The following is a 26,070-nucleotide window of genomic DNA, read 5'->3' on the forward strand; positions in this document are numbered from 1 at the left end:
TTCAAGGTCGGATATATAGTATTTCATTGCCACAGAGTAGCATGTGACACAGGTGGGGACAAGCTGTTGAGCTCCAGGTCTCATGCAGATGCCTGGTTTTGCGAGTCTGATGAAATCACACTGAATGGATCAACGCACATCTGGTGAAACACAAGGCACCTTCATCCCAGGTCCTCGGGGGATCAGGCAGCTACTCCCGGAGGCCTGCTGCCCAGCACACTCAGACTCCCATGAGGCCATCCCTGGACAGTCTGAGGTGGTCCCTGTGGACATCTCTACCCCCCACCACCTGCCTCAAGGTGAAGCCCATTCTCTTCCCCAAATGGCCTCCGTGGGGCCTTTGCAGCCAGGCCGTGGGCGGTCAAGACTGAGAGTCAGGGGAAGGCAGCTCAGCATTCCTCACTGTCCAGAGTCTTGGTCTTCCAGAAGATGCTCTGCATGGCCAAGATCCGATCCTTATCCTGGATGTGGAAGACCTGGAACTGCAGATGGGGTGGGGCACAGAGGGGTCACGGAGCTGTCTGGGCGCCATCACAGGGCCCTGGACACTGTGTGGGACCACACGTGCCCCGTGACCGCCAGCACTTCCTGCCTCTGGGTCTCTGCCTGCACAGTCCTCCCCAAGCGTGGACCCACCCAGAGCCCTCTCCTCCAGGGGCCCTTCTTCACACGCAGGTGTCTTCCCCAGATGGGCCTGACACAGAGGAGGCCCACCAGGTGCTTGGGGAGGGCTGAGCAGGTATCACCCCTCTTGCTTTCATCCTTCCAGCCCCCATGTGCCCCGGAAGGAGACCGTGTTGGCTCTTCAGGTGAGGGTGGGGGTCGGCCCTGGGGGAAAGGAGCAGGAGTGGGCTCGGTGGGAGCAGGGGAGGAGAGGGCTTAACAGAGCTGGCAGAACACTGGGGGCTCAAGGAGGGCCAGCTGGCAGAGCAGTCAGGCAACCCCTGAGGGGTTGGCCACAGCACGCAGACTCCTAAGGACGCGGCACGGGACGCCTGAGTCCAGGGACGCAGCAGGAAACTGTCCCTGTGAGGCCCAGGGATAGCCACACCCCTTCATGAGGAACGGAGTCCCAGGGTAGGCAGGTGGGGTTTGAACCCTTGTCGTGTGTGGCTTTGGGGGCGGTTCTGGTGGGTAACAGAGGCTGGCTCAGACCCGCTACCCTGGCTTCCTGGGGCACTAGCGGGCAAGGGGCACTCGTGGCCCATCTGACCTCCAGATGTTCCACCTTCCCCCGACCGACCTGCCCAGGCTTCCTTCAGCTCCTGACCCTGGGGGAGTAGGTCAGGGCTCTGTCCCCACGGGCATGCCCCCTGGGCCCGACTGAGACACCCCTCAGCCTGCCATGCCCACCTTGTCCAGCAGGACGTCAAAGTAGGCCGTGGCCCAGTAGGCCGGGTTGCTAGCCGGCAGCTGCAGAAGTGCCTTGACCCCGTGGCCGATGCGTGGGGGGGGGCTGCGGCCCAGGTGGGTGACGTGGATGCGCAGGGAGGCCTCCGGCTGGCTGGCAAAGTGCTCCACACGCTGGTACAGGGAGTTGAGGTCCAGGCCGGCGTCCTTAAGCAGGTTCCACTCGGGGTAGAGGAAGTGCGGCAGGTTCCTGGTGGCCAGACAGCAGAGCAGGACCACCAGCAGCCGGTACACGGCGCCCTGCAGCTCTGCCCAGTCCTCCGCCTCCGGGAAGAGCACCGAGGCCCACAGCAACACGGTCTGCGGCAGGACCGTGCGGTCAGGGCCCCGGCCCCCTTGCTGCCGTCCGCCTGCCCCACCTGGCTTCCCGCCGCCCTCACACCTGGTCCCTCGTCAAGGCCGTCCCCCTTGGAAGCCCCTGTCCCACCAGCACCCCCCCCACACACTTCATGCCTCCCCTGGATGTCCCAAGTGTGTGTCTCAGCTCCTCCCCACCCGCTGCCTCCATCCTGGCACCTCCCCGACTGCCCGAGGCACTGCCACTGAGTCCGGGCTCAGAGGGACCCTGCCCCCACCCAGCCTCCCACCCCACGACCCCCCTCAGGAGATTCTGAGGCTTCTATGCCTTCTCTGCTCCCTTGCCTCATGCCCCCACTCCCCTCCGATGATCTCCTACTGTGCACTGCAGCCTGACCCAAAGAGCCCTACCCCGGGGCACTGTCCTGGCCCTAGTGTGTGGCAAAGCTGTAAGAATGGAGCTTCCTGGCTGCACCAGGCACCCTCTCCTCCCCCTGGCCCTGAGCCCCGCAGCCAGGGGCCCCTCCCCTGCCACACAGCTGCCTTGCTGTAGGCAAGGCATGACCCCTCCTCCCACCAGCCTCCACCATCCCTAGCTCCTGTGGGGCTCAGGAGCCACTGTGTGCCAGACCCCAAGGGTCCACCCCAGTAGGTGGCAACCCCTCAGAGGTGGGTGGAGGCCTGCAAGGGGTGGGGAGTGGGTCAGAGGGAGCTCCCATGCCAGGTCGGCCCACCACCCCCTCCCAGCCCCCAGCTCCCGTCACGGAGCAGCACTCCACCGACCCCCCCAACATGGCTCACTAGGGGTAGAGACCCCATCTGCCCCCCCTTCACTGCCTTGTGCCCCTGGCCCTGCCTTCCCCTGCTCTTCTCAGCACCTGATGGTCACACAGACTGAGGAGGACACAGCTCCAGCCATGTCCCAGCAGCCCCGGTGAGCAGCCAAGAGCTGCAGGAGGGGGCTGCTTCCTCTCAGAGGGGGGATCCCCGGCCGGTAACCTTCACAGCTGCCAGGGCCCAGTGCGCCCGAGAGCCCCCCATGAGCACCTTCAGGTGGTGGAAGGTCAGGCCGGGGCTCTGGCCGCCATTGCGCCAGCTCTCGCGGTTGACCCGGTCCAGGATGGAGAGGCTGTCCAGGCGGTGGCCCGGGAAGGAGCCCAGTGCAGCGAGCAGCCTGGTGAGCAGGTAATCAGTGGAGACCCTGGGAGCCAGGACAGGCACACCACAGTCGGTCAGCATCATGGCCTCAGCCAGGTATCAAGGGGCAGCCTGCACCCATAGCTTATGCCCAGAAAGGAAAGCCTCCAGCTTCTGTGGCCTCCCTGGGAGCAGAAGCTCATGAGCCTTACAGCGTGGTCCAGGCCACGACAGGGGCCAGCCTGTTGCACCCAGCACCACCCCCCCATGTTTCTGTTTCCCAGGCCTGCACTTTTTAGGCAGTCAAATGTGAAGGGTCGGTTTTCATGGAGACACCCAGGCCCTAGAACATGGAGTGTAGGAAACCTCCAGGCCATCTTGGCCCTTTTGTGTGGATAGGAAGGTGCCACTCTGCCCTGCCCAGGGTGGGCCAGCAGTCCTGGTCCTCAGGCTGACACGTCCACTCCATGCCCCATTTGGGAAGTCCAGCCTTCCCTGGGCAGCCACGCAAGAGCTCGGGGCATTTCATGGGGCATTGTACACCCGTGGTGCTCACCATGTGCTTGCTGAGCCACCAAAGGGGTGGAACCTGAGGCCAGTGCCCCATGGGCCCCCCTCTTCTGTGGAGTCTCAGTCCCGGATGGCCATCCACCTGCACACCCAGAGTCTGGTTGGAGGGACATGGGATAGGCCATTCCCTGTTGACCTGTACATGTGAACACTCAGCCCCCCTCCCTTCCTTCTCACAAGCCCAGACAAAGTCCTGCTTGGGCTGTGGGGCTCACAGGCACTCAGTGGAGCCTTTCACTGGGGGCAGAAAACCACGGGAGGGCATAACCAGCTGGATGAATGTCATCCACGTCCAAGAATTACCTGTGAGAGCCACCCCCCCCCCACTTCAACCCAGTGCGCTGTTCCCAGAAGCTCTGCCCCAGGGGTGGGAGCTGGTGGGGCGGGTCACCCAGCTCAAATCACAGCGACCCTGCCTGCAAGGTGCTGTTGAGGCCATGTCAGAGCTGGAGGGGGCTCATTCTACTGCCCTTGGTTTGGGGTCTCAAGGGCAGCTCAGCCTCTGCCCCGTGCCCCCTACTCTCTCCATCTCTCACAGACACCAACTCGGGGTCTCCCTTTCCCTGCAGGTGCGAGTGAGGAAGGGGCCTCAGCACTTCAATGAGGGGATGGAGACTGGGGGCCTACAGGGGGCTGCTGGGGCTCCAGGGCCAGGCGGGGACGGGGGACCTGCAGCTAAGTGCCACAGGTGGGGGACACACCATATGTCTGGGAAGCTGCTAGCAAATTCCTCTGGTCACCCTCACTGTGTGGGGCCCCCTCCCAACTGCTCCAGGAACCTGTTTGACCTGGACACGTCACCGTTCTCTTTGCTGCTTTCCCACCCGAAACAAAGGAGTCGCGCTGGGTTGTGAGGGTCCCCTCCGGGACAGCCTCCTGCATTTCCCAGTTTCTCCTCCTCTCTCCTCACAGCCTGCCCTGGCACACTCTTCACGTGGGTCGGGGGCACAGCTCCACCCGCCCTGTAGCTCCGAGGGGGGTGAAGCCGGCAGTGGGGAGTGAGCATTCTGGCCAGATCCCACATCCCCCCGCCCCCAGAGAGACCCCAGTGACATCCGATCCCTGCGGGGGGGAGGGGCACCCCCACAGAACTCCCTGCTCAGAGTGAGGGCGACAGTGGAGTGGCAGCCCCCTTCCTGCAGGCTCCCCAGGACCCCACAGACCCCAGGAGCTGTGTCCTACCTCCAGTGCTGGGCACCGGCTGGTACCAGGGCCACCTCTTGGCTGATGATCCTTCTCAAGCTGCCTTCAGGGAACCCATGCATCAGCTGGGCCCCTTCCAGGGCGGGCACCCTGTGCTTTCTCCGTACCACGGGCACAACGTTGAAGCGGATGGTTCTCCAGCCACTGGACACCAGCAAGGACAGATGGAGCTCCCCCTCCCTCAGGCTGTCCACGTTCAGAGATCCTGCAACGACCGTGCCCTGGAGTGCCCACCTCAAGCTACCCCTCACACCTCGCAGAAGGGGCTGGGGAGGTGAAGGATGGCCCAGGATGGCCCAGGAGTAACACACGTGTCCCTGAAGGCCTGGTGTCGGACGAGTGTGCTTGGAGTCCAGCACCCAGGAGGGCCTGGATCCGAGAGCTGATGGTGAGTGAGTCTGCCCTCCCTGGTTCCACTCCACAGCCTGGGTCCCCAGAACCACATCCCAGATGGCACACCGGAGTAAAGATATTTCCTGCCCCCTCACCACTCAGATGTAGCCCCGTGCCGCTCCCCTAACCCAAGGCCCCCACACCACCCAGGAGGGGACATCCCAAGGGTGATGGGGCTGGGGGCTGGGGTGGTAGGGGTACTCTGGTATGACCCGGGCCCTCTGGGCTTCTGCTTCAGTTGTCCCTTCCCCCAAAAAACATGAATACCACAGAGAAAGGAAGCGAAGCTGCACAGTGTGGGGGACACTCATATCACTGGCCCTGACCAGCGCCAGCCAACCCTGGATTCAGAGCAGTCTCCCCTCCCCTCCCTCAGCACCGCCCAGTGAGGGTGCTGGCCAGAGGTCAGGGACCAGCCATCGGGGAGACATGTCCCAAAGGGAGTCCCCAATATATGCAATGGAGAAAGGTCTCCACAGGGACTAAGCTTGGGATCTGCGTTCCCCCACTGTCCCACCCTGGCCCATCCGCAGCACTGGGGGTCTTGTAGGAAGGAGCCTGGCTCCCCTTTATGCAGACCCCTCCCCCCAATCTCCTATAGGGTAGTTCTTGGGCCACTTCTTGGGACCTAGCCCAGAGTTAGGTCCTGCCACCTGGGCCACTCCATCCTCCCCCATGAGCCTCAGTTTCCCCATCAGTTAAAGGAAGAAAGCTTCAGTTTCCCTATCAGTTAAAGGAAGAAGGGAGTTCAGTGATCCCTGCCCCCCCCCCCCCAATTCAGAGTTTGAGCTACTGTTGGTGGCTTCATTTCCTTATCTACCATTGGTCCCAAATTCTGTCCACGGAGGTGGCTTGGAAGGCAGCCAGCCACACCCGCAGCCTGTCACAGCCACTCCCTGCCTTAGCCCCCAGCCTGGTCTCACCGGTTTGTTTCCCAGTGAGAGCAGCCTGGACCTTGTCACCTGGAGCTGCTGTGCTTCCCTTTTAAGGTAAGTGTCAGGAAGCAATGCCTGGAATTTCCCTGCGTGCCAGACTCAGGCGGCCCCCGGGTGTGGCTCCCAGGCTCCTCTGCTTTCTCAGCCTGGAAGCCGAGGGTGGTGGGGACCCAGGGACAGTGGAGAGGGGCAGCTCAGAGTGCGCCGGACGGCCCAGGGCTGGGCACACCCCCACAGGTGGGTCTGTCTCCCAGGAGGGCACAGGGCCTGCAGGGGACAGGGCCAGGTGGGAATGACCATGTGAGGTCATGGCAGCGGACAGACATGGCCCTGCAGTAATTGAGAGGTTCAGAAGATGAGCAGAAAAGACGTGGAAGGGGCCGGGGCTCTAGGCGTGCCTAACGACAGGCTCCGGCTGCCCTACAAAGGTGGCCACTGGCCCCAGGTCACCAGGCAGTTCTGGGGAGGGGCCAGGGCTAGAAGTTGTCCCCTCTGAGTGTTGGAAGTCCATCCAGAGGCCGCTCTGAGCAGCCCGGGGCGGGTCACTGTCCCTGAGGTGGGCTGACCACCCCCATCCTCTGGCATCATGGCAGACGCAAGGACCAGCCGCCACCATGGGCCTGTCCCTCCCAAGAGAGGCAGGACATTCTGTTTTGGTCCTCATGCCCTGCCAGGACAACCCGATGTCTTTGCTCTGGTCCCGGGGAGGACGCCCTGCTGTCCTGAACCCCACACCGGCGGTGCCTCTTTCCAGGGCTCTCAAAGTGCAGGCAGCCCCTGCTGGACAGAAGCCCACCACTCGGTGGTCCAGCCAGGAGCCCTGCCCCCCAGGGGCTCAGCACCCTGGTCATGCCAAGAAGGCACCCGGATGAGACACTGAGGCCGGACTCCAGCACAGAGCCTGCTCAGGGCCCAGGACACCAAGTGGCCACCAGACCATACACTGAAACAAAACTGTGCACGTATGCACACACATCCACATACTCGCATGCATGCACACTTCCACCTGCACACACTCACTATGCACACGTGTCTGGAATCCTGTATACGCACACACCGCCTTCCCAGTGCCGCCCGACTGGGTGCTGCACACAGGGTCATCTGTAAGGACACCTGAGACTGACAACAGAAGCACCTGCCCAGACCTGTGGCCGGACCCGCATCCAGCAGGTCAGCGGGAAAACATTGCCCCAGCGGGTGTGTCGTTTCTAGCTCTTTCACAAGTAACAGCCAGTACACTGTGACCACCAAAATCATCAGGTGACATGGAAACGCATGACCCGTCCTCTTAGAAGTGTTTGGAGCCAGAAAGGACCTCAGAGGAGCATCCCTCAACTCGTGTGCCCTGACACACACACCGAGAGACCAGCCTGTTCACACACACGTGCACACGCACACACGCACACATGCACGCACGCCCTGCCATCACACGTGTGCCCACAGTCGTTTGGTGGCTACCTGGTGTGATGAAGCTCTGGTGCTTGCAGTGCACAATGGCCGCCACCAGAAGGTCCTTGAGGACAAGCAGGACCTTGCTGGGTACAATGTGGCCACAGCACTTGCCACTACCCTCCGAAGAGACGCTAGAGATGTCCTCAGCCATCCACTGCTCCAGGCTGGCCCCTTCCCTGGAGACACCCAGGCGGCAGGACGCGGGGCCACCCCCTGCCTCAGCGGCCCCCCACTCTTCAACCAGGAGGGCCTCAGCGTCCACCCACAGGGGCACCTCCATGTCCACTGGGTCCTCCGAGGAGCGCAGGGCAAACTGGAAGGCCTCCAGATCACGGGAGTAGTCCACGAGGAAGCGAGGGTCCAGCTCATGCACGCGCTCCAGCAGCGTGAGCAGCACGTTCTCCGCACGCTGGTAGTCCTGCACCCGGGGCGCCCCCCTCGAGCGGATGGCCTGCAGGTAGTGGTGCCACAGGGGTACCTGCACAGCCATGGCTGGGGCCAGGGCACAGGGGCAGCTTGGGAGGACTGCGCTGAGGCTGGCTGTGTGCACAGGAGGAGGCACCTGCCCAGCTGAGGAGCAGGTCCTCAGGTGGGGCCCCAGCTCCCCGCTCCCCGCAGAACAGAATTCCAGAGCTCGGCCACAGGGCTAAATAGCTGAGCCTGGCCTGGCCTTTGAAGTGGGGGTGAGTCAGTCACCAACAATTAGGAATGTCACTGGCAGCCTTGGGCAGGGGGCGGGGCCTGGTCACCACCCCGCCTCGGCTCCTCCCTTCTGTCACACGGACTCCGCCTCTCAGGCCCAAGGCACACTCAGGCTCAGGACAGCCCTGGAGAAATACCACAGTCAGACTGCTGCCCCTCCCAGGGCCCGGCCACCTCCCGCTGTGCTGTCCTGGAGCTGGGGTGGGGGGCTGTTCCTGGTGCCCCCCATCCCCAGCTCTGTAGCATGCGGCCTCCCCACCAGGTTGGGGGAAGACACATGGCAGCCCCATTGCTCAGATGACAAAGGTGAGGCCGGGTGGTGGCCTCCCCAGACCCCAGTGTGGGAGCCCTGCTGCAGCTGCCTCTGAGGAGCCTGGAGGGCAGGGCGGGGGGCTGTGCTCCCTCAGCAACCTCAGCATTCCACTCAGGCACCTGTGCCCGGAAAGCAGGGAGCCTCCCAGGTGGAGGGTCGCCTGCAGCCCGCCTGTGAATCCTGCCTCCTCTCCCTTCAGCACTGCCCTTCCAACCCCCAAACCCAGGCCCTCATGTGGCCTGCCCCCCTCCCTGTGGGGCCTTCAGCCCGGGGGGAGCCCGCACCCACCTGGGTCTGCAGCTGGAGCGAGCCTGGTTCTAGGGGAAGTCTCCCCAGCTCCTCCTCACGGGGTGGAAAGCCTCGCCCTGCCGGCCCCCTCCAGCGCCACACCAGGAGCCCTGCCCGGCCCAGCCTGTCTCCCTGCTCAGGCGGGCAAGTCCCAACCAGCCAGGGGGGAGCCGCCCCCGCTGACCCTTGGCCCTGCTGGGCTGGCCTTGTACGCTGGGTGCCCCCGCCAGAGTGTCTGCAAACAGTGAACTTGGAGATAGTCCCTAATAAGGTATCCTGGAGATGCCACCCTGCAGCCCTCAGGGAGCCTGCGCCTCCACCCACGCACGGGCCTCAGACACCCAAAGCGGGAGGCAGAACCTAGATCCAAGGCACTCACTTCCTGGTGCTTGGAAGCCCCAGGAACTGGGTCTCTCATTCCCCACCTCCCAGGACGGGGAGCTCACTACCTCACAGGGCAGCCCATAGCACTGTCAAACAAGAGACGGGTTTCCCTCCTCAGACCTGGCCCGATCCTGTCCTCTGGGGTTACCCAGAGCACGTCTGTCCCTCTCCCAGGGCAGCCACTCAGTGTCAAGGACCCTGACGCCCTTGGCCTGCCTCCCACCCCACCCATACCATGTTCTGTTCCCCCCACACACTCTGCATGGCACTTCAGTCTTCATGGGACTCTGTAGGGAGGGGCGTTGCTGCAGAGCAGCTGGGTCCCGCTGTCCTGACCTCGGCCCTGGGTCACGGAGCCCGGGGTCTGTGCCTTGGCTCCACCATCTGCGACCCAGTGATGTCATGTTCCTCCAGCTTCCCTGGACCTCAGGTCAATCCTGAATTGGCCCACGAGAGCGGGCAGCCCCACTTATCAAAGTGCCCACCCTGGGCACGGCGCATCAGGGACCTCCGCTGCTCGGGGCAGCCCGCATGTTGTGCACCCCACCCCCTGTCGTCTGGAGAGCTCTCCCCCTTGGCCCTGGCAGCTCCCTCCTCTGGGACAGTGACTCCGAAGTGCCCAAGGCCACTCACCCTCGCACCCTCCCTCTGCTGGTCAGCTCACCCTCGCTGTTTCCGTCACCACTCTCCGCTGACACACGTTCCATGTCCCCAGCTCCTCGGGGCGCCAGGCCCTAGGCCCCACAGCAGCTCTGTGTCTGCCCTTGGACTTCCCACGGACCCCTCATACCCGGTGTCCTGCAAGGGCAGGGCCAGGAGAGAAGAAGCAGGTGCCACCCTGGACCACTCGGCAGTGTCTGACCACAGATGAGCCACGGAATTCAGTGGCCTGTAGACCCCCGGTCGGAGCGGTGAGTGACTGGGGTGGGCAGGGGCACCGGCGCGGCGGGCAGCCAGTGAAGGAGTTTGCTGGCTGGCAGATGTGCCAACAACCAACGCATGTGTGTGTAGCGTACACCTCCCGAGAGAGCTCAGGGCAAGCGTGCAGAGCCTGTGTTTGTGGAGTTCCCGGATGTGCTGGAAAAGAGGGATCTGCACAGCCCACGACGTGGACCGTGGGAGTCCGGCGGCGGACCCCACATGGCCTCGGCGTCGTGGGCATCGTCTGGCGGGACCATACTGGCTGGGCGCCGCTCAAAGCCCGTGGGTGAGCCTCCAGTGGGTGCTGGGACGGATCACCACGCTCGGGGCACTTAGAATAAGCCTATTCTCTGCTGGTCCTGGGGCCAGAAGTCCCAGATCAGGGCGTGGCAGGGCCCTGGTCCCCCCAGCGCCTCTGGCGAGGATCCTTCCTGCCTCTTCCAGGCCCGTCTGTGCCGGCGTCCCCCCGGGGCCCCTTCGGTGTGCCTGTGTCGTGTCCTGTGCCTCGGCCTTACAAAGACCCCTGGAGGACAGTTGGGCTCCGGGCACAGCCCCAGCCGATCCCACCTCACAATCCTCAACCCCGTCTCACCTGGGGCTCACTCTCTACCTGGTAATAGTCACAGGTCCATGGGCCCGGGAAGTGGCCACGCTTCACGCCCAGCCAGACTGCGTGTTGGAACGTCTTCCAGGAGGCCGCCACGCAGCTCCTGTGTTCATCAGCCCCCTCGGAGAGCATGGGGCTGCCGCTCAGGTGTCCCAGGCCTTCCTGTCCGGACCGCCACCAGACACAGCTCTGGGCCAGCCTCCAGATGTGAAAGCAGATGCTGCCCGAGCTGCCTAGTGTGATCCCCAGAAAGGGTCGGCGAGGTCTGAACCAGCCCCAGGTGCCTGGGGGGACCCCTCCCTCTATGCCCAGTGGCAGGCCGTTCTCTCCAGGACCTCCTGGTCTCACTCAGCACACCTGTTGGAAGCTGCTCATGCTCACGGACACACAGAACTGTCAGACCTCAAGAGAAGACATGCCCAGGAGTGCTGTCCGTGAGACTCTGGGCGAGCCACTGGCCGGCCTGGCCCCAGAGCCCTCGGCAGAGAGATGAGGAATGAGCTCCCAAGACACGGCCACGTTCTGACAGCGACCGACAGCATCTTGGCCACCAGCTACCCAGGAACCAGCAACCCTTTCCGCATGATGCACCCCGTGGGTCAGCAAGTTCCCATGCGGCATTCACACGGGAGCTGCTGAAATGAGTGGTCTGAATGTGGCCAGCCCCAGAGGGTCCCTCCCACACGTGGCTTCTGTGGGCTTTAGGCTGGAACAGCAACGCTTGCCAGGCTGCACACACCCGGTCCTGGCTCCCAGGGTGCCGGCGGTCCCACTGTCACCGGCAGCTTGGTGGTCACCGGCAGCCCTGTCACGGCCTAACTCTGGTTTGCGGCCCGACGACACGCAGGACACGCAGTCAAGGTGGACAGAATCTGACATGCATGTCTGACTAGCTGGGGACGTGGCTGTGAGTACTCGTTCGTTGCTTCTGTGGAATATTCAAGCCCAACAGGCCCCATATGTGTGTCTGCCATACCTGGCACTCCTTCTCCTTGCTCAACCCTGGAAAGGTTGCAGAGGCAGCTGGGAAATGAGGTGCCGCCCGCGCTCCCAGCCCTGGGGTCTTCCCTGGAGCCCTGCTGAGAAGGCCCCACTTCCTGTCCCAGCAGGCTCCAGCCTCCAGTCCAGGGCCGCGGGCCTCAGCCTCCACATCTGTCCCTACCCCAGCAGGCTCCGGCCTCTGGTCCAGGGCTGCGGGCCTCAGGGCACAGACCCCGCAGCTGCCGTAGGTACTCTGTGGGGCACCAAGGCCCGCGGTCACTCAGGAAGGCTGCCCCAGGGGAGAGGCGGGGGCTGGCAAACTAAAAACCACTGTGAGAGGGAGAAACAAGTCCCTCGCGGCTGATGGCAGCCCAGGTCACCGGGCTGTCCCTGAGCCGCTGTCTGACTGACTGACCGGCAGGAGATGATGTTTGCTGGATGTGTCCGGCCTGGGGTGGGGCAAGGAGCTAACCGACAGAGCAGGAAGGAGGACTCAGAGAAGGCAAGGTCCCACGTGCTTCCACACAGGACCCTCGCCTGGCGGGGGGACCGGCTAGGCAGGAGTGACAATCCCAGTGGTGGGGGGCTTGCAGAGAAGGGAGCCAGGCCCTGGGAGGAGGGGTTCTCAGGCACCCGATGTGGCCACAGCCAGGCCCCCTGCCCAGCCTTCCCCCAGAGATTTCCCGCGTGGTGGGGTCAGAGTGAGGAGACAGCTCTGGCCGTCGGCTTCCCCGCGGCTCCCACACGTCCACATCCCTGTCACTGGGCGCGCCTCCCCACCGTCCGAGCACCAGTGGCACGTGGGCTTATGCTGCCCCTTGGTTTCTGGTGATTTCTTGAAGGCATCTTCTGTGGGGTCGCCGGACATGAGAGGCACAGAGCACAGGAGTTAAATCGCTGCCCCTCGTCCGCCGGGTCCCAGGGGCTGCCCTCCTGGCCCCCCGCCCATCGCTGCCCAGGGGCCCTGCGGGTCTGCTCCCCCGCAGGCGGCCTCTCCCAGCGGCCCCAGTGCGGCCCTCCCACACGTGGCTTCCGTGGTCTGGGGAGGACACGGAGGCCATGCCGCCTGCCCAGGAGCCTGGGGCAGGGGGCTCGCTGCCCGGCCAGCTGCCTCCACTCGCAGAGACCAGCTCTGGCATGAAGGCCATCACCCCCTCCCACCTGCACCGCTCCATCAAGCCGAGGACGCGTGGGACTACATGTGGGAGGCCACAGGGCAGCCGACAGCAGGGGTGACGGCACCGGGGTGATGGAGGGCACTGAGGAGGCGCTGGGCAGGAAGCAGCAGACCTCCCTGTGGCAGGAACACGTGCGCTGGTGGCTGGGGTGGGAGGGTTCATCTGTCTGCTGCGGGCTACTGTCCAGGTGTCTGTGGACACTTGGGGTCCCCCAAGGAGAAGCAGGTGCGTGGCCGGCCAGCACTGTCACCTGGAAGGTGGCCACCCCCAGCCAGCGGCAGAGGCAACAGGGAGCAGAGAGCTCTGCCATGAAGCTTTGCAAGGCAAGAAGGAGGCTCGGGGGGCCACGGCCCAAGGTGGGGCCCGGCAGGGGCAGCGGGGAGAGGGGGGCTCCAAGGGTCTCAGATCCAACCCCTCGGTTACATGGCCTCCACCTCTGTCCCATGGTCATGGGGCACAGACACACAGACAGTGACTGGTAGCCAGGGGCGCTCCCCCCATGGGCAGCAGTCCGCAGTTCTGGATGGCGCCTGAGCCTGAGTGTCCAGAGGAGGCTATATTTTAATATAACTGCAGAGTGCGCGGCCTGCTTCCTGTCCAGCCCCTGCAAGGGACACGCCCGACAGAGGCCGTGAACCCGGGTCAGCTGAACCGTGGCTGCCGGCAGGAGCCACTCCTCTCCTGGAGCAATCGCCCACCCTCCCGTCGGACGGTCACCGAGGACAGTTGGCTCTGCAGGGGAGGCATGTCCCCAGGGAACAGAGTCACTGAAGCGCACAGACAGACAGCCGCTCAGATCCCAGAGCCAGTTAGGGTGGGATGGCTGCCTGGAGGCCCTGAGGGGCTGGGACAGAGGCAGGCCGTTCCTCTCCTCTGGGGTTGCCCTGTGTGTGACCCGTCTTCAGAGGACATGTCAGGCGCACGTGTCCCATCCACGGCAGGCCCAGCCACACCCGCCCCTGTCCTGTCTGTCAGGGCGAGTACAAGAAACACGACCAAGGGCCGAAGTGGCCAGCCTTCACACCAGGAAGCCAGTACTTCCGAGCGAGTTCTGAGGCCCCTTCCCCTCTCGGGAATCCAGTGTGGCAAATTCTGGTGCCCCTGGGGCCAGTGGCGGACGGAAAGAAGTGAGGCCATTCTCTTACCCTGGGTCAGGACCAGCCATGGTCTTCCCTGAACCCTGCCCTGCCCATCCCACAGAGATGCTGCCTGCGTGGTAAGGACCTCTCGCACACCCTCCATCCATTCCAGAACATTCCCCAGGGGCCATGCCCAGGCCCAGGGCTGCCCTGTCCTGAGGGCTCTCCTTCTTGTCCACTGATGGCCCAGGACCAGGGGCCACGAGCATGGACACCAAGCAGTGAGACCTTGGGGTTACGGGCAGGGCCCAACCCCCAAGGGGCTGGGCTTCTCCCTGGAGGAAAGGGTACAGAGGTGGGGGCAAAGGCTGGTCTGTGTTGGGCTTCCCTGCACAGCCTGGGGGGTTAAGGGGGAGAACAGGCCAAGGTGAACGCTGGGGATGGGGTGGGGCCCGAGGCACAGGCAGGATGCCCCTCCCACCATGGGGCAGCGACTCTCCTGGATTCTTGGGAGTGGCCACAGATAATCACGCCAGCCCCCTCAGCCCCCTCACGCCCCACCATTACCCAAATGCCCCACAGTGAGTTCCCCAGGCAGGAACTCTCACCAGAGGCAGGCCACACCCTCTGTGCCCCCAGAGCCCAGCTCGTTGGGGTCAGATGAGGCCCAGCCTCTGAGCAATAGGGAATGCTGCCCCCCGCCCCGCTCTGTCTCCCCGAGGACACCTGCCTCACACCTCTCCCAAGCTCCTCGGGCTGTAGACAGCCTTGGGTGCTGGGAGGTGCCCAACCACACAGCATGTGTCCCCTGGGCTCTGAATCTGTGCCTTCAGAAGCTGGAGGTTATTGCTGGTCCAGAGGGGCCCGGGGCAGGAGGACTGGCTAGGGCGTGTGCACTGACGTGTCCAATGAGCCCCATGCCAGCCCTGGATGCCCAGTGGGACTGTGTCCAGCTGGGGAGCCTGGCCCATGCCTGCCTGGGGCACTCGGAGGCTGTCCTCCTGGGGGACAGCAGGCAGAGGCCCTGAGGGTACCAGAACAGAGCACGGGCACTTCTCGGAGACACTTCTTTTGAGCACAGGTGACCCGGTCTTGAATTTCCACTTTGAGGAGACAGCCTGGCGCCTAGCAGTACCTCGGCAGCGCTCCCACCAAGGAACCCCTCACCACAGGTCCCTCCTGGCCTTGCCCCGGTGGGCTGCCCCCCATCCTCCCGGGATGCCCCAGAGGAGCCCAGGCTCTGGGAGTCTCGGGGGACATCCCCAGAGTCCCTACACTGGCCTCTACTCGTTTGAGGGGCCGTCATTCCTGGCTGCTGGGCCCCTCTCCAGCGGCTGCCTCTGTTCAAGAAGGACTCCGCAGGGAGAGGTCCAGCTTGGAATGAGGCGTGGGGAGGGGACACTGGTCCGACTGGATGCCCAGTGCCAGACTCAGCCCAGAGGCCCCAGAAGGCCCAGGCTGGGAGGGGTGCAGGCCTGTGCCTGTCCCTCACCTTGCCCAGCCCCTGGGCCTGGGTCCCACCACCCCAGTGAGTGAGCTCTGAGAGTCCCTGCCTGTCCTTTATGTGGCTCTGGGAAGCTTTCAGTGACAGGAGTAGGGCGAGTGTGACACAAATCACGTGTGGAGTCGATTATCCTGCGGGGGGCTCCAGAGGGAAGCGTCCAAGCACAAGGTTAGGATGAGGGGGGTCTCCTTTGGTCCTTGGGCAGGTGCTTTCTTCTCACCAGGCCTCAGTCTACCCATCTGCTGGACGCCAGCCAGCTACTGACCTCTGAGTTCTTTTCTAGATGTTAGAAAAGAAAGCCAGTTTATGATTCTCCCTCAGGGGGAAGCTGGTGTGCGGCCCCCAAACACACAGTCCTCCCAGGGAGAACCCCAGAAGGCTGGGAGCCCTTTCCCACAGGTGCGGGGTGAGGGGGAGGTCTGGGGGAGAGCCAGCCCCCTCCTGGGTGTGTCGCTCAGGGGGACAGCTTCACCCAGGACGCCTCCGGGTCTCCAGGAAACCGCTTCCAGACAACAGCGTTCCTTAGACCCCATGGCAGCAAGGCCTGCACTCCTGTTTCCAGGGAAACTCAATCCTCAGCGTCGCGGTTGCCCCAGCAACGCCCCGGGCTAAGCTGGCCGCTTGGTGGCCAGCCCAGAGGGGGCAGCTGGGCACTCTGACGGAAGAGCCAGGTGTGGTGCTGGTGTGGTGCTGGAGCACCGAAGCAGGTCCTGGCTCGGCCAGGGTGCCAGGAGGACACTCACCGGGCAGCCAAGCCCCGGCTTACTCCCGAGTCCCGTGCTCCGGTCCGAGATGAGTTCTGCCTCCAGCGAGCCCGGTGATGGGGATGCCACTGCAAAGCAGACCCCACTGGGGCTGGACACCGTGATCCAGGTCAGTGGGGTGCCCGCCCTCCAGCACCCTCCTGGGAGTAGGCTCAAGGGCACCTTGGGGGGTGCACGGAGAGGCCACACCTCCCCAGCTCCAAGGGGCACTTGAGGGCTCACATGGTCAGCATGAGCACGCACATGCGCACATGCACGCACACACAAGTGCAGCATCAGCTCCGGAGAGGGGCCTGGGGAGAGACCGGACTGGGCATGGGGAGACCTGAGCCCAGCAACCAGCCGCCCCAGCCATGCCTGCATGAGCTCAGGCCGTCAGCCCCCTTCTCTGAGCCTCAGGCTCGCAGCCTGCACACTGCAGGTGGGGGGGACAGGCGACGCTTCCAAACTGGGGTCCCACTCACTGCTTTCTTCGCGGCCGAGTGTGGGAGCTGCCATGGCTGGGCGGATGTGGTTCATCCCAGCATCTGTTCTCTGACTTCCAGAACTTTCCCGTGTGCATAACAGCAGCAACAGTGAGGACCGAGAACTCTCCCCGTGCCCCTCTCTCCTTCACTCCCTACTTCCCAGAGTCAACCCAGTGCCCGGCCCCGCCGTCCCACGCCCTCAGGCGCCTACCACTGCCATCACTTGACTCCGGCCACCACGGGCGGGCAGTCCGCACCCTGACTGACCCCTCGGGGATCCCAGTGAACCCCCGATGCCCCGGCTGACTCAGTTGTTTATGAACCCAGTTCTTAGAACCTCGGACTGCGCTGTAGGGGGTTGACATGGCCCTATATAAACAGCACAGGTGACCAGAGAAGAGTAATTGCCCACAGTTGTTGCCACATGATTAAATGACATGGTGGAGCCACCTTCCACACGCACACGCACACACGTGCACATACACACTGATGCCTACACAGGGTACAATGTGATGGGACGGGACCCTTGAATCAGGTGACACAAGACAGAACAAGGGGCTGGGTGGGTGACTTTGTCCAGCTCCCAAGGGGTGTCAGTTCTCTGGTGGAGAGAAGGAGATGGAGGGAGGGCAGGCTTGCACACTAGTTTCAAGACACTTTCAGCCAGGCATCCCAGAGGATCATCCTCTCTGGATTCCAGGAAAATAGAGGCTTGAGGGTTGAAGCACGTTGCTATGGCTACCAGCGTTTGCGGGAGAGACGCCGGCTGGGGCCATTGTCTGGCAGTGGGCCATTGCTTGGCAGACAAGGCTGCCCCCAAATCCCACTGTCTGTGGGAAACTGTCACTGAAAGTCACAAGGAGTCCCAGCCGAGGTCCGCGCTGCCCACCCAGCCAACACCTGTTATTTGCATTGTGGTGATGGAGATCTGGGTGCCATCACCCCGGGGGTGAGTAGGCAGGCAGGCGCCAAGAGATGCCCAGATAAGCCTGTCCAGACAGGGAGGCAGGGCCACAGGGCTCCTCCAGCCCATCCAGCTGCAGACAGGGAAACTGAGGGGCCTGGGCAAGGTGTGGCTTGCAGATGGGACCAGGCCTGATGGTACTCCCCACGCCTGGAGAAGCGCCCCTGCAGCCTCTGCACGGCACACCCCAGAGCACCCAGCCCCTGGCCTCCCCCTCAGAGCTGGGTTCTCAGGGGGTCCAGACCTAGAGCAGACAGAAAGGCGGACGCAAGGAAGAGCCCCGGGCGGGGAGGGCAACGCCAGGGGGCCCGGGATTCTGGATTCGGTCCCCTTAAAAGCTATCGAAATAGACTCTCTTTCAGGTGTAGGTTCTGATTAATGATAATTTCCTAGGAATTTGTCCACATATCTAAATTTTCAAATTTACTGATAGAAGTTGTTCCCAGTATCTTCTTGCTGTTGTTTTGATGTCTGAGGATCTGAAGCAGGTGGCCGCCGGATCCTGGAGTTGAGGGGTGGGAGACCCAGGTATTCCTGTGTGACATTCGGGGGATCAGGGCAGGCCGAGAGGAGTCGGGCACCCTGAGCGATACCCATTTTGCTTTTCTGATTTCAGCCACTGGTTGATCCTCTTTACAGTATTTTTACCTTCTATTTCATTATTGTATAGATTTATTATGCCTTTGCTTTTCAGTTCTTTGGGTTTGTTGCTCATCTAATTTTTTGAGATGTGTGCTTATCTCATTAATTTGCAGGCTTCTTTTTAAAATTTTTTTTTTTTTTTTTTTTTTTTTTTTTTTTTTAATGAGGCGCCTGGGTAGCTCAGTCAGTTGAGTGTCCGACTCTTGGTTTCAGCTCGGGTCGTGATCTTGCAGTCGTGGGATCGAGGCCGGCATTGGGCTCCGTGCTCAGTGCAGAGTCTGCCTCAGATGCTCTCTCCCTCTGCCTGTCTCACCCACTCTGTCTCTCTCTCCGCACACATGCGTGCGCACGCTCTCTCTCTCTCTCAAATAGGTAGATAAATAAAATCTTAAAAAAATGTTTAACTTCTTTTAAAAAGGTGGCAAAAAATATATATATACATCAAATTTACCATTTTAATCATCTTTAAGTGTGCTGTTCAGTGGCATTAAGCCCATTGACATTTATATACAACCATCACCAGCATCATCTCCAGAACTTTCTCACCTTCTCAAACTGAAACTCTGTCCCCATGAAACACAGACTCCCCAGCCCCACCCCAGCCCCTGGTGCCCACCCTTCTGCTCTCTGCCTCCATGAATCTGGCCACTCTCAGGACCTCAGAGGTGGACTTGGACAATATCTCTCCTTCTGTCCCTGATCCGTTTCACCCAGTGCGATGTCCCCCGGGTTCATCCATGTGCTAGCCGCGGCCAGAATGTCCTTCCTTTGCGAGGCCGAATCACTCCCTTGTGTGGATGGACCACATCGTGTTTCTCCGCTCACCTGTTCATGGACCGTTGGGTTGTTTCCACCTTCGGGCTGTTGTGAATACGCTGCTGTGGACATTGGTGTGCAAATCTGTGTTTCAGTCCCTGCCTTCACTTCTTTTGGGGATACACCCAGAAGTGGGGTTGCTGAGTCCTATGGTAACTTCTTATTTAATGTGAGGAACCACCCTACTGTTTTCCATAACAACTGTATCATTTCACATCCCCATTTTCTTTTTCTTCTTTTTTTAAGGTATGCTTTTCTTTCTAAACAACGCGTTAGCTACATCCCATACATTTTGATATAATAATTTTCGTTATTATCCAGTTCAAACTGTTTCCTAATTTCCATTGTGATTCTATCCATGGGTCATCTAGAGGTATAAATACCCTAATTTCCAGACATGTAGAGATCTTCAAATTGTTTTCTACACCTCGTTTGAGTATATTGTGCTCAGAGGTTTTGTTTGGAACACCTTAGAGTGGACAAGCCTACTAGCATCCAAGCGGGGATGGGAGGGAGGTAAGTGGATATACGGACCTGACCTCAGGGAAGAGCTCCATGCTGGAAATAGACGTGTGGGGTTGCTGGCTTGTGCGTAGCTGGGTGAGTGTATATGGAAAGAGGAGCTGGAGCGCTCCCACACTTACAGACGGGAGAGGCAAGAAGGAACCAGCCAAGGAGACCAAGACGGGTGGCCAACAAGATGAGAACAACTGGGGGTGGTGTCAGGAGGAGAATGTTTCAGGGAGGAGGTGGTGACCCCCATGCTGCTAAGAGATCAAGGAAGATGGAGACCATGGACCCCTGGGTTTAGCAACATGGAGGTCACAGGTGACCTTGACTGCAAGGGTACCTCATGGGGCGTGTGGGAGCAACACTTTTTTAAAGAGGGTTATAAATTAAAACAGTTTGTGTCAATAAGCAGGGTCTGAAAGAGAGAGAAAAACCACTGATGCATAAGAAGAAGGAAGGCTTGCTGGACAACGTGTTAGGTACACGACAGAAGATGAGGGGGGATGGGAACTGAGGGGGCCACCCATGCGACTATAGGGTGCTTGAGAGCATCCTGGTGCGGCAAGCCCTCCTCACGCACTTGCCAAGGCCCAAGCCCTGCGCTATTTCCAAGCCAGCCAAGGACAGAGGCTCTGGCCCATCTCCGAATCTTCCATCCATTTGCCCTGATGCAGCCAAGGTCATGTCAGACCGGGTCAGATTAAGCAGTTATGCTAATCAAATGGGCCACCCCCCCTCCTCATTCAGAAACCCCGCTCTCCCTGCTGCCACACCATGGTCCATAGTCATCCAAGGCTCCCACAGCGTCTGCCCCTCCTGCCTCGTTGCCCCCCACCCCTGCACCCTCCTCCCCCAGGCCCCATGCAGACTTTGAGAACCCACCCCACTGTCTTTACTCCCACTCTTCCCTCCACCTGGACACCTGACCTGTGCCTCCGCTATAGCTGCTGGGCCCTTGCTTGTCCTGCCACCTCCTCCAGGAAGCCTGTGTGCGCACCGCGAACACAGGAGCAAACAAGACCAACAGGGCCCTTGCCCTTCCGAGAGTTCCTTAATATAAATCATTTTGTAGTTAGTGATGCACACCTTAGGCTGGGTTTTCCGTCGTTCACACGGTGACCTGTACCAAGCACTGATCATGCTGGGGACTCAGAGATAAATGACAAGTTGTTCCCCTCACCCCCAAATGCCTGTTCAATGCCTGGCCCGGATCTCCCATTTATTATGAGTTGAGGATCAAATTGCCCCCCGTAAGAAGCAGGACCCTGCTCCTGGGGTGACACCCAGGGCCCCAGCAGGCTCCACAAATGCACAGAAATCTGAACTGGCCAGTGCTAAGACAGAGCAGCCAGGGGCCAGGTGTTACCGCAGACACAGAGGAGCTCTTTTTCCTCAGGAAACGGAGCCTGGCAGGCCACCAGCCCGGCCAGGGCCCTCTCTGCAGCAGGCCAAGCCACGGAAGGATGGCAAGCAGACGTCCGGTAGCTGGCCTTGGCTGCAGACCCTGTCCTCGGATGTGTCCTCCCCAGCTGTGCCTGCTCCTGGCGAGGGCCAAAGCCTGCTGCCGAGGGAGGCAGGGGGGCCTGTGGGAGGGCCCGAGTGGGCAGACAGGGAGGAGCACAGGGGGCGGCAGCCATGTGGGGCCAGGTTCTCAGTTCCTCTGCCTTCTGCCTGGGCTCAGGGACGTGCCACACCGGGCAGGACACCTGAGGCCAGTGTGCCTGCTGAGTCCGTCTCCTGCCACGGGGAAGGTGCCGGGACCCACAGGCGGGTCAGTCCTAACACTACCTTTTGTGGGTGCGTGACCTTGGGGGAGCCTCCTCGCCCATAGAGTGAACAGGAAACCTGCCCTTTGGGGTCACGACAGCGGGAGTGACGATGTTCGCTAAGAAAGCCTCAGCGGGGAATGCCCCGCCTCACTTCACTCCTGCGGGCTGGCGACCTTCCCTTCTCCGTGGCGCAGGTCAGCCCCCGGAGCCACAGCCTCCTGCAGTACCGCTGGCAGCCACACAGCGGCACTGTGGGAGCTCGGCCACCCAACGCAGCAGCCGGCCAGTCCGCCGGCGGAGGGGCCCAGGACAGCTCCTGGACTCGCACTCCCTCCCTCGGCCTGCTCCTGCCCCGGGAGGCTGCAGCCTGTGAGCCGGCTGAGCGGGGATCGTCCACTGGACGCTCTGTCCCGGGGTGATTTTGATCAGAGGTTCGGGTGCCCCTCCCTCCCTACCACTGGGCTCATTGAACGCACTCTGGGGCACCCAAGGGTCTCCCTAGGTCGGGGGTGGGGGAGCCTGACCTTCCATCCCGAAGATGCCAGGCTCCTCTTGCGAGCCCATCCTTCCCTCCTCCTGGGTAATAGGCGGTCTGCGTCTGGTGCCCCTAGGAGCCTGGACGCCCAGGGGGAGCCACTCGGGGACTTACTGATGCTGCTCCCCAGCAAGAGGAAGTAGTGAAATTGCTCTGTGTCATTTCCATTCCTGACCTACAAGGCCACCCGCCCTCCCGAGCCACCTCCTGTCCCCCGGACTCCACACCCCACCCTCCCCAGAGGCGCAGCACCCCCAGGGCTCTGGGATGCCCCCTCCCATTTCACAGATGAGGACCTGAGGCAGGAGACACACCCAGGGTCATGCGGTGCACTGGCTGCGGCAGCACAGGGACCCAAGCCCAATTCAAAAGGGGAGTCCTGCTCTGATCTGGGTGGGGTAGATCGGGGAGCCCACGTTCCTCCGTGCGCAGCCTCTCCCCTCCACACAGCCGCAATGGGGAGGGGTGACCATGACCAAGGGGCGCCTGGCCCCTTTGGCAGAGATCTGCTTCCACGGGCCGTGCCGCACAGGGACTGGGACCTCGCAGGGGCCTTTAGCGCAAGTTGAGCTGAGGAGGGCGCTGGAGGCAGGAGGAAGGGATAGGGCTGCGTTCAACCGTGAGTCTGGGGTCTCTGGGGAAACAGATGTCCAGTCCTCCTCCGACGGACTGAGAGTCCCGGGGCGGGGGGTAGCCTTCTGGAAGCCTCCCTGTGCACTGCCCCGACACGCAGACTCCCCCACCCCCACCCCCACCCCCCGCCTCGGGGCCGGACCACAAATGGCCAGCCGGGGAGGAGGGCCCCCCGGCCCGCAGAGGAGGCGACCCGCCCGGACCTGCAGGGCCGCAAGTGGCGGCCAGGGGCTGCAGACAGGAAGGTCTCGGGGCGGAGTGAGCAGCCTCTCTGGGCCAGACTCAAGGCGGCCGGGAACAGGCGGCGAGCCGCGGGGGTCCTGCCCGGAGGTCCGCGAGGCCCCCGCGACCCGCCCCGGATGGAGACCGGGCCTCTCTCCTGGCCCCGCCCCCCACTCCTGGCTCTTCCCCTTCCCCTCCCGGCCCCCCCTTCCCCCTCCTGCCCCTGCCCCTCCAGGGCCTGCTCCTTCCCCGCCCTCAACACCCCACGGCCCCTCCCCTCCGAGCGCCCCCCGCCGCGCCCCCTCGGCTCCAGCTGGGCCGTGGCCCATCGCAGGCACCCGGCCACAGCTGGAACCCATTACGCCCCCAGCGCCTCTTGGGACGTCTCGGCTAATAAGTGACCCTCTGTAAATGTTAGGAATGAGTCAAGTTTATGCCGCGCTGCTTCAGCCTTCCCGTTAGCGGGTGGCGCCTCGGATGCCCGAGGGAGTGGGGAGGGTGGGGGAGGACGAAGGGGCAGAGTCGGTGCTGGCCTCGGAGGGAGAGCCTCCTGGAGTTCATTGTTCCTACAGCGGGGCCGGGGTGGGTCTCACTACCCCTCTGAGCCTCAGTTTCCCCGCGTGCAAATACAGGGTTCAGGGCAGACAATGGCTGAGCCCCTTTAGCCGCCTTTCCTCCCAGGAGGACATTAGGCGGGGTTGATGGTCTTGGCACTCGTGCCTTGCTTGGCCCAGAGAGGGTAGCAGGCACATCCTCCCCCGCCGGAGACAGGCTGCTCACCTCCCACCCGGAGTAATACTGAAGGGGCGCATGGGGGGGTGTTGGGGGATGGCGCCTTCCCAAGGCCCCCTGCTGACTCAAATTCAAGCATCACTGCGAAGTAAGGCTCCAGCCTGAAGAAGGGCTGGGTCCCAGGTGAACCGGGACTAGGGGTCTCACCCCAGGGGGAGGGCAGTGGAAGTTGGTTCGCGGTATTTGCTCAGTGACCGTACAGCACCTGGGCTGGGGATCAGAATGGGGCCTCACCAGGTGTCATGCAGGAACCCAGGTCTCGGGGCGGGGGCAGGGGGTGGTGACTCTTGGCATTCTGGTCCAGATGGAACATGCCTTGTGTCCAGGGAGAATTTGAGGCGTGTGTGCAGAAGATGCCAGGCTGGGATCTCAGGAAGGAAGAACAGAGAGAATGTACCAGGGCAATGGGGTGGGCAGAACAGGGGTACGCCCAGGAAGCCCTCCACCCCCACCAGCCAGGGGCTGAGGGTCAGAGCCAGGTGGGGCCGTCTGAACCCGGAAAGGCTTCAGGGAGAGCTGGGAGGAAATCAGAGGAGGGAGGGGACAGGCAGTAGGAGGCGGTTCAGTGGTCCCTCATCCGGACCCTGGGCTAGGAGGGAGATTTGGGGTCACAGGGCGAGGGAGCAGGTTCTGAGGGACCCCAGGGGAGGGGGATCCCGGGGAGCCCAGAGGAGGGGTGAGTTTCAGAAGTCTGGGACTGGGTGGGCTGTGATAGGAGCACCCCGGTTTGCGGCCCTGGAGAGTCACTGTCTCGGGATCCCCTGGGAAGCACCCGGTGGTCTTGTCACACCAAGCGCTCTCACATCAAGAGTGAAGTGCTGCTTCACAGGCCCCTGAATGTCGTTCCCATGGCCAGTGCCACAGTTAGGCCCAGCAAGAAGGGCCCTGCCTGGGCCCGGGGTCTAGAGGGCACCCCCCGGCCCTCCCCCAGCTCTGCCTACCTCATGATGCAAAGAATCCCCAGAACAAAAGCAATGTGCCAACTCAGAGCCCAAGACCTCCCAATACCAGTCTCTGACTATCCAGAACCCTGGGATTTCCTGCCCACTTCCAGGCCTGCTGAGACCTCTCCCCCGGCAGGCCAGCTGCTCTGGACGGGCCGGGCCGGGAAGGAGGGCTGTCCTCACTCCCCTCCCACAGCCCCTCCCACGGTTCCTGCTCTGCCCTCTCCCAGGGCCCCCTCGTGCCCTTCCTGGCGGGCAGGGCAAAGCCCTGAGCAGCTGGCCGCCTCCAAAAAGGGAGGTGGGTGGGTGGGCCTAGACCCTTACAAGTTGTCAATCCCTCCCAGCAGCCCCCACTGTGAAAGTGGCGAGACCGTGTGCTGCTGCAGGTGGTTGGGAGGTCGGGTCCCAGGACCGGAGCAGGGGCACCTGCCTCCCGGTGCCTCTGGAGACACCCACTGTGAACACTCAGCCTGGCCCCCACAGAGGTGGAGCAGGGCCAGAGGGCAGGGCACAGTTACCAGCTAGGCTAGGTGTCCTCCGGGTCCCCAGTGCTCAGAGCACCGCCGGTTACTCTACGGGTAGAGAAACCAAGGCATGTGCTTTGGGTGGTAGCCTCAGGCAGTCCTCTGCAGAGCACTTGGCGGCTGGGCTGGGGAGCGCCCTGTGGTAGCCCCCACGGACCCCAATGGGCTCACTGTCCAGGAGGCTGCCAGCCCCAAGTGAGTCTGGATGGCTGTTTTTCAGAGGCTGGAGGACACCGTCTTGAGTCCCACGGCCAGCAGAGAAGACCGGGCCCTGACTGTACGTGGGGAAGGCCTGCAGGCTTTGCCCATGCCTGTACCTGCCCGAATCCGGGAGATCGTGGCTGGCAGCCTGGGGGACAAACCACACCAAGGTGACGGGCGGTGGTAGGGGTGACGATGGAGGTGGGGGTGGGTACCAGGGGGGCCACAGAGCCATCAGCTGGAGTCTAGCTTCCATGCGTCCCCTGCCCCTGCAGTGTCCCCCTCCGGGTTCCAAGCCCCACCTAGGCTGGCCCCTCCTGTCATCTTGCAGTGTGATGGGGCACAGAACCACGCCCTCCCCCGGGGTCACCCACAGGGGTCACGTGTCCAGACTCACAGCATGCTTACCACGAGGCCACAAGGACTGTCCAGCGCTGCGTTTGTGTTTGTGACACATTTGTGACCAGCCGTCGTGATTTCATCATATTTGGGTTTCATTAGATGAGTGAAAATCCTGAAGGTCAACACTCAGGAAGCACAGACACTGAGCAGGCCCCTTGCACCCTGCCCCAGACCTCTGCTCACCCTGCCTGCAGGCCCCCTGGGGCAGAGCGCTTTGCAGCTAAGGAACTGGCCCCAGGCTGGGTCCCTGCAGCCGTGCCACCCACTGGTCAGGCCACGTGGCCCTAGCTAGTGCTGGTGACTCCCTTGTGTGTGGGTCCCGACACCCCTTTCTATAGTAAGGGTCTGTCCAGCCTCCTGAGGGAACCAGTCACTCACGATAGGTGTGTGTTAAGGAAGAAGAAAGCCCACTGTGTACTTAGAAAAGCAACTCGCTCTTCAGATGAGGTCGCCTTACCCTGACTCAGCAGTTCTCCCTGCTTCACAGGGGGTGGGGGTCCCCAGTGTCCAGGCCACTCCCCCACCCTCTGC

General features: G+C 62.3%; 2 protein-coding genes across 2 annotated transcripts in view; one reads left to right on the forward strand and one right to left on the reverse strand.

Moving 5' to 3' along the window:
* MAB21L4 (mab-21 like 4) lies at nucleotides 1-8,001 on the reverse strand. The gene is made up of 5 exons (XM_035726832.1): nucleotides 7,404-8,001; nucleotides 4,597-4,822; nucleotides 2,755-2,908; nucleotides 1,354-1,710; nucleotides 1-482 (listed from the first exon to the last, which is right to left on the reverse strand). The coding sequence occupies exons 1-5, from the start codon at nucleotides 7,885-7,887 to the stop codon at nucleotides 390-392; spliced, it is 1,314 nt and encodes a 437-aa protein (XP_035582725.1). The 5' UTR covers nucleotides 7,888-8,001; the 3' UTR covers nucleotides 1-389.
* An 8,037-nt stretch (nucleotides 8,002-16,038) lies between these two features.
* CROCC2 (ciliary rootlet coiled-coil, rootletin family member 2) overlaps nucleotides 16,039-26,070 on the forward strand; it is a 71,627-nt gene continuing 61,595 nt past the window's right edge. Inside the window, 2 exon segments of the mRNA XM_035726861.1 lie at nucleotides 16,039-16,227; nucleotides 25,157-25,307. Coding sequence (XP_035582754.1) covers nucleotides 16,147-16,227; nucleotides 25,157-25,307 — 232 coding nt within the window. The 5' untranslated portion in view covers nucleotides 16,039-16,146.

This window comes from Zalophus californianus, chromosome 3 (assembly GCF_009762305.2).
Source record: "Zalophus californianus isolate mZalCal1 chromosome 3, mZalCal1.pri.v2, whole genome shotgun sequence".
Lineage (NCBI taxonomy): Eukaryota > Metazoa > Chordata > Mammalia > Carnivora > Otariidae > Zalophus > Zalophus californianus.